Here is a 12,637-nt window from a genome sequence, read left to right on the forward strand (position 1 = left end):
CCAGACATTGCTTATGCAGTTAGTGTTGTGAGCCAATTTATGCATGATCCAAGAGAGAGACACATGCAAGCAGTTGACAAAATTCTTCAATAGTTGAAGTCAAGTCCAGGAAAGGGGCTATTATTCAAAAGGGAAGACACTTTGACTATGAAGATATATACTGATGCTGACTATGCAGGTTCTATTACTGACAGAAAATCTACTTCTGGGTATTGTGTGTTTCTTGGAGATAGTCTGGTAACATGGAGAAGCAAAAAGCAAGATAGAGTTTCTCGTTCTAGTGCAGAAGCTGAGTTTCGAGCTCTTGCTCAAGGAATGTGTGAAGGACTCTGGATGAAAATCATTTTGGATGATCTTAAAGTAAAAGTGGAGAACCCGATACGACTACACTGTGACTATAAGTCTGCCATGAGCATAGCCCATAATCCAGTACAGCATGATAGAACCAAACACATTGAGATTGACAGACATTAGTTAAGCATTCAATGATTAAAGTTGAGAAAGACCTTAGTCTGAATATGCAAAGCATAAATTCATTGGCAGTACTGAACACAAGCATCAAGCCAAATAGAACTTATTTATCTAAAAAACTAATTACACTTTTGAGCTATGGAGGAGTGCCAAATGAATTCTTCAAGGCTTTACTGGAGAGTAATTTGGAAGATGCAAATCATGTTTTCTCCAACAAGCATGTTGCACTCAGAGCATCCATTAATAATGGCACCATGGATGAATACATTGCGGCAGAAATGATTTTATGTGGAATTCCTCTGGATGAGCCATTTTTGCAGTATCATTTGTCTATACTTGCAAGGAAGGAACGCAAGAAGCTTAGAGGTGGGAAGCTATATATGCCTAAATGTTTCTATTTAATGGGGACTGTAGATCCCACTAGATGCCCAGAGAAGGATCAAGATTGTATAATACATGGGAATGGCCAAATTACCAGGGATGTGTTGTCTACAGAATTCCAGGTTTACATTTTGGCGACATTCACATAATGCATGCCACATATGTGGATAAGTTAGAATCTTTTGTTGGACATAGCAAGTATGCAATTTTTTTCTCGTGTGTTAGGACTCGCTCAATGGCAGATGAAGTTGTTGGAAGTGATTACAAAGCAATCATGCAGAGTCTCAGTCCACTGATTCCACCCATATTTTCTTCTGATGAGAGCGCCTGCTATTCTGAATGGAATGCAACCATGGAAAGGCTAACTGGTTGGAAAAGAGATGAAGTCATAGGAAAATTGCTTCCTGGTGAAATATTTGGAAGTTTTTGTTGAATAAAAGGTCAAGATACCCTGACTAATTTTATGATTTTAATATACCGTGGAATAAGTGGTCAAGATTCTGAGAAGTTACCATTTGGATTTTTTGATAGAAAAAGAGAATTTGTTGAGAGATAAATAACAGCAAACAAGAGAATTCAAGTTGTAATGCCAAACCTGAATCAGTCCTCTGAAGAACACAAGCCAATAGGCAAAGAAAACATTTCTGAATCCAAAGAGTTAGCTTATATACTACAAGAGATTGAAACCATGATAGGTTTCCAGAAACCTAAAGCAACCCCCTACTAACACCCAAAAGTCAACCTGATAAGGGTGTATAACCTCTGCTGTTATTATTCACCAAGAAAGAATACAAGAATGGAGTAATATGGGAGCCTAATCTCCCCCAACAGGACTAATCAACCCTGTTTAGAACACACGAATGGTGAAAAGTGTCTTCTCATCCTCTACTAAACTATTTATACAAATGTATTTACAAATACATTCCCGCCCTTCCTAACTGTTAAAATAGTTAGGCCAACTAACTTCCAACTAACTGTTCACTAACATTTCTTCCTCCACACATACACTCTCAAAATCCTATCAAACCATGACTCTGGCTTGGAGCTTGAGCCAAGCTGAATTTGTGGAGGGAGAGACAGAAGAGAGTGACTTAACTCCCAATAAAGAGGGACCTGCAGAGGGGAGAGAGTTGCTAGAAGCATTGAAAGACATCAAAGACCATTTTCTCCGAGCTTATAGTTTTGAAAAAGAGGTGACCAGAATGTATGAAGTTAATAAAATCGAAGAAGAATGGAAGACATTGGAGGAGGATTTGTCACCACCCAAGCCTCCAGACCAGAATTTTGAGGGCACCACCTAGAAAGAGGAGCATTACCTCAAATAACAGTTCCCTAACTTCAACCTTGAGGACTAGAGAGAGGGTATAAATAATAATAGAATAGGTGGAGAGAGGATTATGGGATATTTTACTTTTGGAATAGACTGGACATTTTCTAGTGGAGGAAGGGAGGCTTCCTTGGGACGTACAATTGTATTTCTCTTTATATTACATTACAGATTCAATAATATACATACACATACTTTCATCTTTTGCTGTTTGGAGTGTTATTGTGAGGAGAAAGTGTTCTGTTTGGTTTCCTGAAAAAGGAACCTAACAAGGTTCGCGCAACCCCTCTCATATTCTGTATTTATAAATATGAAGGTTGATACAATAGGAAGATTAAAAGGCAAAAAAATTCTGTCCTAGGCTACTTAGACAGAGAACTAGGGCAGAGGTTATCTAACCCTCAACCTCCTACCTTAGACTTAATGATTACATGGATTTTCAAGCTATTCAACACTCACATCCAATAATTATAATATATTTCAGTTTCTTCCTTTATATATATGAAGGTTGATACGATAGGAAGATTAAAAGGCAAAAAAATTCTGTCCTAGGCTACTTGGACAGAGAACTAGGGCAGAGGTTATCTAACCCTCAACCTCCTACCTTAGACTTAATGATTACATGGATTTTCAAGCTATTTCAACACTCACATCCAATAATTATAACATATTTCAGTTTCTTCCTTTACAAGTTTATCTTTCTTCTCTCAAAATCTCCAAGTGATGATGCCAAAGCAAATATGTGCTTAATAGTTGTTTTACTTCACTAAAAAATTAAAATAACAAACATATAGTTGGAAGTGGCTTTCACAATAAAATTTATACCTCATACAACTTTCTAAAAAGTGACTGATCAGAACTTAAAGCAACAATTGCTGACCCCGCAAATTTAGCCTGTCTGCGTGTTCCATCCAAGCAAATTCTCCTTAAAAATGGATAAATATCACTGCATATAGAAAACAAGGGGAAACTAAATTAGGAAGGCAGTCAAATATTAGTCTACTTGTACTCAGAAGGGTTAATTCAAAGCTGACATTTCTCCAACTAAAAGCAAAATTCCAACTTAACTCTAAAATTTTACTACCTTAAATCACAAAATTAATTCTTAGAACATTTAGTCAACTTTACATAATTGGCAAAACCCCAAAATCAGTACCACCCTGACAAAAAGAGAGACCAATATTTGAAAATTAACGAGCCGACAACATGAATGGAAGTATCTACAAATTAATTAATGTCTCAAAGTGTCAAAACCGTCTTGCTCATTACGTATTTTAGGAAGTTTTTAATTTTATCCTTGCTATACTTTTATTCTTTATCATAGGTGTATCTTGCTATTAAAACTACAAATATGTATTTAAAAACAATCCCACAATTACAAGAATTTGTTTTCCTAGATTTAGCTTTCTATATTTCCTAAAATAAACAGCAGACTCGAGTGTTCATAGGTCCAATGCCCTTATTATTGAAATACAGAACAATAATATTATTCTTTCTAAATTGGCAAATCGACATGCCACCAGTTGCATCAGAAGTCCAGGAAAACGGCCATTGTTTTTCTCATGAAAAGGAATTACAGATAAAACTTTTAAAAGTCCAAAACAGGACTTTCATAAAAATTCTTTCAAATTAAAACAAAACACATTTAGATGCTATACAAGTATTCATTAAAATAGTAGCAACAGTGGTAGTTTTTGTTAAAGCGGACTTTCTGGTGTGTAATTCTGTTGGAAACATTCAGCATACATAGTTTACCTATGATTGAAAGACATATGACAGCCTGCCTTTGCCATAACTTCAATCAGCTTGTCATTAACAGAACTTTTCCGTTCCAACAACAATAAGAACTGTTTTTCCGAGCCTTTCAGCATAGAAGGGAAATATCGAACAATAGCCTGATTCAAATAAAATAGTGGCAAGATTTATAAAGTAATTCAAATTAAAGGCTATTGGCTGACTCCTACAAACAAATAGGTTTGCTTCAATTTGGCTTTAATGGTAAAAATATTCTAAAATTCCTAGGGTATCCATAAATAACTTCGTATTCAAAATCTGCTGTACTTTGAATTAATAACTTTGACATAGAGACAACATTGATAAAGAAAACACACACAAACCATTCCTGAAACCTAATGGCTTAAGCTTTTGCACTATATACATTGATTCATGAGGTATCTAAATTTCTTTGATCACATTTTCATTCATCATTAATATATGCGAACAATTGTTAGATATATTATATACTTATCTTTATCTTTAGTCAGTTTATTATTATTTCTTATTTGTATTTTAGGCTTAACTCATATTTCTTCTATTATAAATAGATAACCCAACCCTATCTATATATGTATTCAACACAAGAGAGACTAATTTCACATATAGTTTTCACTATATTTAACTTGGTATCAGAACCGGTCGATCCCACTTTGGTTTTTGTCTCGCCAGTGCCGCTGTCCGCCATCGTCTGCTGCCATCCACCGCCAGCCACCGTGTACAAAGAACATATAAGCAGACACATCAAATCCCAAACAAATAAAAAATCTAAACCCTATCATCTATGATTTCTTATTATTCAAGCTTGAAAATATTTCATGTGAAGGGGATTGAAGCAAACATCATAATTTAAACCTCCTTCCTATTGTATAAGCTTCTAGGACAAGTAAAAGCTAGAGAGTCTCATCAGAATTGGGCACTGCATTACATGCACCTATACTAACAGCAATGAGTGTTGATGCTGGCAAATCTTTTGACGAAGCAACTGTTGTCAAAGTGGATGCTAGCATGGGGCCCACCATTGTCCCTAAAACAGTGGTGGCTTGCAAACCGCAACAGCTCATCCTTGTTTTGTTGTTTGCACTATGGCAGAAACAAGATCCTTAGATCAGGAGCTTTGATGCCAACTTAAACTACTCAAAGGAACATGAAATAATTGTATAATTTTATTGATAACAATCACACAAGTTATATTCTCAACTCCTCTCTTTATAACCATCAATATCTCTAAAAGAAGCAAACAAAATACACTTAAATAAACAAGATTCTAAAGATATTTCATCTTAATCAATGCAGAGATCATTAACATATTTTTATCCAAGTAAACCACTATTTACAACAATTCCTCTCCAACTCCCTGCCTTATCTGATGCAGATTGGGTCTCTGACCTCTATGACAAACAATCAACCTCTAGGTCCTACAACTTTTTCGTATGTTAGATGTTAAGTTGTGTGTTTATGTTAATTGGGCTCAGCCCATCCTGTATTAAGGGCATTAGCTCATATCTTACATTATAAATAAACTACCTTATGTGTATGCAAAACACGCAAGGGAGATTTCTCCTAATCTTCTCCACTATTTAATATGGTATCTAGAGCTTAGGTTTTGTTCCAGCCAGTTCCACGGTCTCTGGTACACATCACCGCCGCCGGAGTTCCAGAATTGACCGATGACAACATTCGAATCGTCTCGGCCGAGCGACCACCGTCGTGCAAAGATCGCGACGAACGGACCAGATCCACCGCTTCCCGCCGTGCATGCCAGCGCGTCGCCGACCAGAACCATCATGATCGCCTCCTCACCCTCTTTATGGATTTGTGGACGTTGCGTCAATCGCAGCACTTTGGACTTTTAGGGTTTCTCCCTCTCCATGGCGTCTTCCTAGTCTACAAACACCTCTGTTGGTGNCTCNTCNTCTNANNCCTCAATATANACCAATTATGTGANTGTACACTTGTCCATTGNCAANTTAGATGNCACNAATTATGCAACATGGGCGTCCGACATCAAACTTTGGTTGAAGAGTCAGGGGTATGTAAACCACCTTACTCAAAATGTGACTAGTGCTACCACAGATGACACTTCCCGCTGGATGAAAATTGATGACCAGTTATGCATCGTTATAAAGTCCACCACTCGCTCCTCACTGAAACAAATGTTTCGATCATATGAAACATGTTCAGAAGTATGGGCACAAGCGAAGTTCGTCTTATCTCTGGCTAATGTGGGACTTCCAACACACCCCCCTCACGCCGAGGTATATACATCTCGAGCGTGGGACTAAACATTAATGGGTGGTCTAATAGCGGCCCGATAGTGGGTGGAACAATATGCCCAACAAACAACAAATATCACTAGGATAGGCTTTAAACGATGGCTCTGATACCATGTTAAAAGTGGACTTTAAGCCTAATTCAACCCCACAAAACCGGCTTGTAAGGTGGAGTTTGCACCCACTTATATACTATGAATTGGCATTATCTCTAGTCGATGTGGGACTTCCAACAGGGGAAAACCAGAATCAAGAAAGGGACTTAAAAGGAAGAGAGAAATTTGTTGATAGAGCAAGAAGGGGAGGAAAAGAGGAATTTCTTCATGACATCAGGAAAGGAAAGAAAGAAGTAAAGAAGGGTAGGATTGTCGGGCAAGGTAGTTTGCTAGACATCAAGAAAGCCAAGAAACCCTCACATGGAGGAGAAAATTCAACCAATTGGGAGAAGAAAAAAGAAAAGGATATAAGTGAAGACGACGGGGAGACCGAGACAATGAAGGGAATGTTGTTACCATTAAGTTAGGGAGAGTGTCAAAAGCTATTGTTTTGAGTGTTGATTGTTTTGCAAGAATTAGAGGGCAAGATAGGAGAGAAGAGAATATATGTGAAGAGGAAGGCAAAGACGAAAATTCTGATGGAGACATTGGTTCAGTTGTTGCTTACAAAGTTACAAAAGCTATTGTTGTAAGGGTGGATAATGTGACAAATGTTGGTGGGGAAAATACATCAGGTGAAGACCATGATGGGAATGTTCTGACTCTTGCTTCTCCAAGTAAAGTTGCTAACACTGCTGTTTTTAGTGGAGATAGTGTGGTAGCTCATGGTGTGTATGTCAAAAAAGTGAAGAAGGGTGAAGACAGAGGAAAGAAAGCAGAATGTGGTGGGAACATTGTGACTATTACATCTAGGAATAAAGTAGAAGATGCGGATTTTTGAGTGGGGAAAAATTCATCCAAGAATTCAAAATATGGGTGTCAAACAAATAAAACACCATAAGACCAGTGGCAAGGATATTTCTTTCTAGGGCTGCAATCTAACGTTCAAAATCAATTCCCACAACAGGAACCACAAGACTAGATTAGAGATGTGCAAATTGCTCTAGAGGTGGGAGAAGGGTTAGCAATGAAGAATCACACCCTTTGTAGTGAAAAAAGAGCCAAAACAGAAGTGGGATTTGTAATAGAAAAATATATTATGATGGAGGAGGAAGGGTATGCAACAATAAAGAGTTAGAGGTGGAAATGCAGCTAGGCAACAATTTTTCGCAAAATCAAATTTACGTAATATGAATAAGAATTCATGGTTTAACATATATATGATAATGATTGGAACATCAATGACATTGGAATTTTGGGATTCCAAATTACTGGGATCAGAATCTGATATACAAAAACCACTTACATATCGACCACCGCCCAAGCCTCCAGATCTGAAATTGCAGGCAGTAGCCAATGAGTTCCTTTCCGATGATAAGACAATATCACATTGCCATGGGATGAAGCTTCACTGTCCCAACCTTGAGAACAAGGTTGTTCTGCAGCGGCATGTAATGATAGGATATAATGTGTATGATATGAGGAAACAAACTAAGAAGTAGTTGTTACTTAGGTTGTTAGGGTGAGTGAGGTTTCCTTTATATAGTTGGGGGGGTCCTGGAATGCAGGGCACTTTTGGATAATTTTGTAGATTGAGCTTTAACTCTTTCTGAAAGGAAAACCCTTGGAGGAGAGAGTTCTCTCTTACTTTTGTGTTCTTTTCAGTCTATACTAAAAATAAGAAAGGACCTGGAGACTAGCCTAGATTCACACCCAGCCATCACTTTATAACATGACCGCCTCCACTACAAGGGAAGACTGGTCTTATCTACACATTCAGAGTGGATTCCGAAGTTAATAGCTAAATTCCATATGACGTCCACAGGTGGTCATTTAGGGCTTTACTGAACATATAAAAGGTGGCTCAGTCATTATACTGTGTAGGAATGAAGAAATCCATAATAGAATTCATTGTTGCATGCCTAGTCTGCCAAAAGCATAAGTATGTGGCATCCTTACCTCAAGGATTACTTCAACTATTGCCTATACCACAAGCTATGTGGGAGGAGATAAGCACGGATTTCATTGTTAGACTGCCCAAGTCCAATGGGTACGATGCGATGTTAGTGGTGGTGGATAGGTTGAGTAAATATGGACACTTTATACCCATAAACACCCCTATTCAACAAAGAGTATAGCCGAAGTGTTTGTAAGGGATATTGTAAAGTTACACGGAGTACCTTACTCCATAATTAGCGACAGAGACCCTACATTCCTCAGTTTGTTTTGGAAGGAACTATTCAGACTTCAGGGAACAAAATTGCTTATGAGTATAGCCTATCACCCTGAAACAGATGGTTAGACTGAAGTTGTGAACAGGACCCTTGAAATATATTTGAGGTGTTTCGGTTCAAAACACCAATTATCAGGGGTTTACCAAATGCACTCCATTTGAAGTGGTTTATGCCCCATCCCTAGCTCGATTTGTGGCAGGAGAAACTACAGTGGAAGTAGTGGCACAGAAGTTACAACAAAGGGATGAAGCTCCAAGGCAATTAAGGTATCACTTAGAAAGAGCTCAACAACAAATGGCAAGGTTGTTATTAGTTGTTTAGGCATCATCGGTTTGTTGTTAGTTTGTTTTGGTACTGGGTATATAAGGGGAAATAAGTGTCAGTGAGAGACACGTTTTGTATTGTATAGAGTGTGGACAAGATCATTACATCTTGTGAAGGAAGGGATTGTTTCCTTGGTTGTTTTCGTGTTGTTTTCGTGTTTGTGTGTTCCAACAATAAAGAAACTTTGTCATTTACGTGAGTTGTGGTGTGTGCATCCTGCTCTGTCCAATCTAGAGGATAATTCGGGTTTCTTGTCACCAAGAACCCTAACACAAACAAAACCATTTGAACCTCAAATAACCAAGAAAAAATCTTGTGACCCTAGGAATATAAGGCATTCATGTTAAATGATTCATGCTGCTTTGACGTTCATTCTTGCACCAATTGACCATTTGTTCTCTTCTATTATTGTCATCACTCAAAATAAATAAAAGTTAAGTTAAATGTAGAAGCTACATTGTGCTATTTAAAACTTTGCCTGATAGAATTATGACTTAACTGTAAATACCACGTCATGAACATTGTGTCAACTATTTTGTAGCAGGGTCTATTTTGTACCAGTGTATACATTAAAAACTTCTTCTAGAATGCCTCACTAATCATTATCACAAGCTTTTGATTTGCACAGTCTAGTGCCTAATTCCATTTTCATGCAGGAGGATCGAATGATTTATCCCTTTCCTCTTCACCAGCAGAAAAAGAAAAAAGAGAGCTAACTATATAGAAGAAAGTGTATGAAAATCCACAAAGAAGCGTTTTGTTACCAGCAGAAAATTTGCAGAAGAATCCTCTAAAGTCCTATTTTCATTTTCATTATTGGTAAGATAATCTAAGATGCATCTGACATGCTCTGAGCTGAAAATGTTGGATGAACATTTAGAGAATAGTGGACGTAAAAACTCATAAGTTGGATTGCTGCCTCCAATCATTGCCAGATGTTTATCCTGCAAGCAAAATATAAACCAAAAGGAGACATAAAATAGGCAATATGGATGGTTATACAAAAACAAAAATAACTACATACAGAATACTAGGAAAAAAAATATACATACAGAACATGGCACAAGATGTACAGAAAAGTTCAAGAAACTTGACACATGAAATCAATCCTTACATATTCTCAAAATACAGAGTGATTCAACATATATTATAATGTCTTGAAATGCAATCAACAAGAGCACTCACAAATCATAGCCATGCAACACTCCAAAAGCTTAATCATCACACAAGTCACTTACTATTAAAGAGAAAAATGAGGTTACTGAGGGAAGAGCAAATAAAAAGAAATTATGGGAATCTCAACTCTTAATCCAACAAAACTAATTCACTTGCAATCACAAGAGAACTGTGTAGGGTATGACTACTTGTACAGAAGTGTTAACACTTCCCTATTCACAAGGCCACACACATAAAAGGCATGACATTGAATTAAAATAATTCATTCAAACTACTGATACAGAATATTATGTGCATAAGTGGAACTAAACAGCATACTTTCATAGTTTGTTCAATCATAGGTAAGGCTTGTTCCTCCAACAATTTTTCAAGTAACTTAAACACACTATTATCTTTAATTTGGTTTAACTTATGCAGACACTCTTCAGCTTTGTGAGAATCCGGGAAGAATGCTGCCATTTTTGTAAACAAGCTATCGATCTTCTTCTGCATTTCTTCAGGACAAATTTCCTGAAAAAAGTTACAGAGCTCCATTATTATCGAGCTAGCAAATCACAGGTAGAACACATATAAATGACCGTATGTTATGCTGATTCCATCATACAATTTCTTATCTATTAATTACCAATTGGGGAAAAGATAGTATTTCAGTAAAAAAATTAGTTTAAAATTGAATGAATAAATTTAATACATAAGATGAGCAATTTTTCATGGTTGAAATTCAATGAAATGCACAAGTTGAACCTTTATTATACCTCGAGAGTTGTGACTCTCACACTGTAAAGAGAACCATTGCAAACAAGTTCCACACTGGCTAAAAATATGATCAGAATATTCTTTATATGGTTAGGGAACCTTAGGCTAGCTGCAAAAAGTAAATATGGCTCTATTTGTTCGTAATATCATTATAAAGTCTTTACGAGAGGCAATCCTATGGTTACTGTTAGATAACTTGTTTCTGAAAATACTCTAAACAAGGAAGACGACCTGCAAACAAGCAAGTACTCCAATAGGTCCAAACATAAAGTTGGGAAGTGTAGAGGAGGATATTGTAGTAGTAGACAAAGAAATGTATAAAAGACTTGTTGGCAGACTTATTCACTTATCTAAAACTAGGCTAGACATTGCTTTTGTTATGAATCTAGTAAGCCAATTTATGCACCAACCAAAGGAGGCTCCTTTACAAATAGCTCTCTTAAAATGTTTAGTATTTAAAAGGAGCTCAAGAAAGAGGAATTTTATTTAAACAAACAAGAGTGTAAGCCTTGAAATATATATAGATGCAGAGTATGCAAGGTCAGTTGTGGATAGGAGATCAACTATTGGATATTGCACCTTCTTGGTGGAAACCTAGTGACTTAGAGAAGCAAAAAACAAAATGTAGTACTCACCAAAGTGTTGAAATGCTTTAACTTGGAAAGAATTATATCCAAACTGGGAATGGAGAACAGTTATTCACCAGCTAGAGGGGAAGTGTCAAAACCAAGTCGCTCATTATGTATTTTAGTAAGTTTCCTATTTTATCAGGGCTATAAATTTTTTCTTTATTACAGGTCTATCTTGTTATTAATACTAGGATTATGTACTAAGAAACCATCCCATAATTACAGGGATTTATTTTCTCAGAATTAGCTCTCTATATTTCCTAAAATAACTAGCAGGCTCATATATTTATAGGTCCAACAGTCTCATTATTGAAATATAGAAGAAATATATTATTCTTTCTAAATTTAAGAGTTACTTCCAAGACAATCACTCTAAAATTACAAGTGGCAAGCCTCTACTCCATTTCATAAAATATTATAGTAACAAACCCTCTGTTTTCTAGTCCCTAATCTGTCACTCTTAGATTACAAAAAGCAAGCCTTGCTCTCTACCCACTCCTCATTAATAATTAGTTTGATTTTATGTATTCCATGTTATCAACAATATATTAACTTAATCAAGAATTTCACCTAATTCTATCCAACAAAAAACAACTAAAAGGTGACCTTGTTATGAGTAAATGCACCGACTTTTAATTTTACCTTCATTTTCTTCTTCATAGCCAAATAGTTTTTCATTTCATTTTGGAACCTGAAAAGAAAGGAACAATTTGTAAACAATACTCTGTTTTGATCCTGTTCACAACGTGTTGGTATTGGTACCTTCTCTTTTGAGCCAAAATAGTATCCAGTGCCTTTTCATGAGGAAAACTGAAAAGAGAAAACATGTGTATCCAATGGTTTGTCCTTTCTTCGATAGGAAGCTCTTCTGGGAATAGATCATCAGCAAGAACAAATTCCATGTTCTGGAACCTGAAATTTAATGAAAAATAACCTTTACTTCTAACAAGAAATCTCTAATTTTGAATCAACTAGCAATCTTGAATTCCTAAACTGACCTGAACTCCTTACAATCTTTATCATAGCACAGCAACATAATTTTACAGGGAATCTCTTCAAAGTGATTACTAATTTTCATGCTACCTTCGTAACATTTCTTGCAGTAATCTCGATATACCCTTATCAACTTTTGCAAGGCACTCTTTCTAACAGATATCTGTAAAAGAATTATAAAATGTTAGGAATTCTGCATTGTCAC

General features: G+C 36.5%; 1 protein-coding gene across 3 annotated transcripts in view; it reads right to left on the minus strand.

Moving 5' to 3' along the window:
* LOC106764880 (sister chromatid cohesion protein PDS5 homolog A) overlaps positions 1 to 12,637 on the minus strand; it is a 39,645-nt gene that overhangs the window by 23,886 nt on the left and 3,122 nt on the right. For all 3 annotated transcript variants that reach the window (XM_014649311.2, XM_014649312.2, XM_014649310.2), the window contains exons 8-14: positions 12,438 to 12,595; positions 12,202 to 12,351; positions 12,082 to 12,130; positions 10,373 to 10,564; positions 9,643 to 9,822; positions 3,935 to 4,074; positions 3,005 to 3,125 (exon numbers count right to left, since the gene is read on the minus strand). In XM_014649311.2, the coding sequence (XP_014504797.1) occupies positions 3,005 to 3,125; positions 3,935 to 4,074; positions 9,643 to 9,822; positions 10,373 to 10,564; positions 12,082 to 12,130; positions 12,202 to 12,351; positions 12,438 to 12,595 (990 nt within the window). The remainder of the gene's footprint in view (positions 1 to 3,004; positions 3,126 to 3,934; positions 4,075 to 9,642; positions 9,823 to 10,372; positions 10,565 to 12,081; positions 12,131 to 12,201; positions 12,352 to 12,437; positions 12,596 to 12,637) is intronic.

The sequence above is a fragment of the Vigna radiata genome, chromosome 6 (assembly GCF_000741045.1).
Source record: "Vigna radiata var. radiata cultivar VC1973A chromosome 6, Vradiata_ver6, whole genome shotgun sequence".
Classification (NCBI taxonomy): Eukaryota; Viridiplantae; Streptophyta; class Magnoliopsida; order Fabales; family Fabaceae; genus Vigna; species Vigna radiata.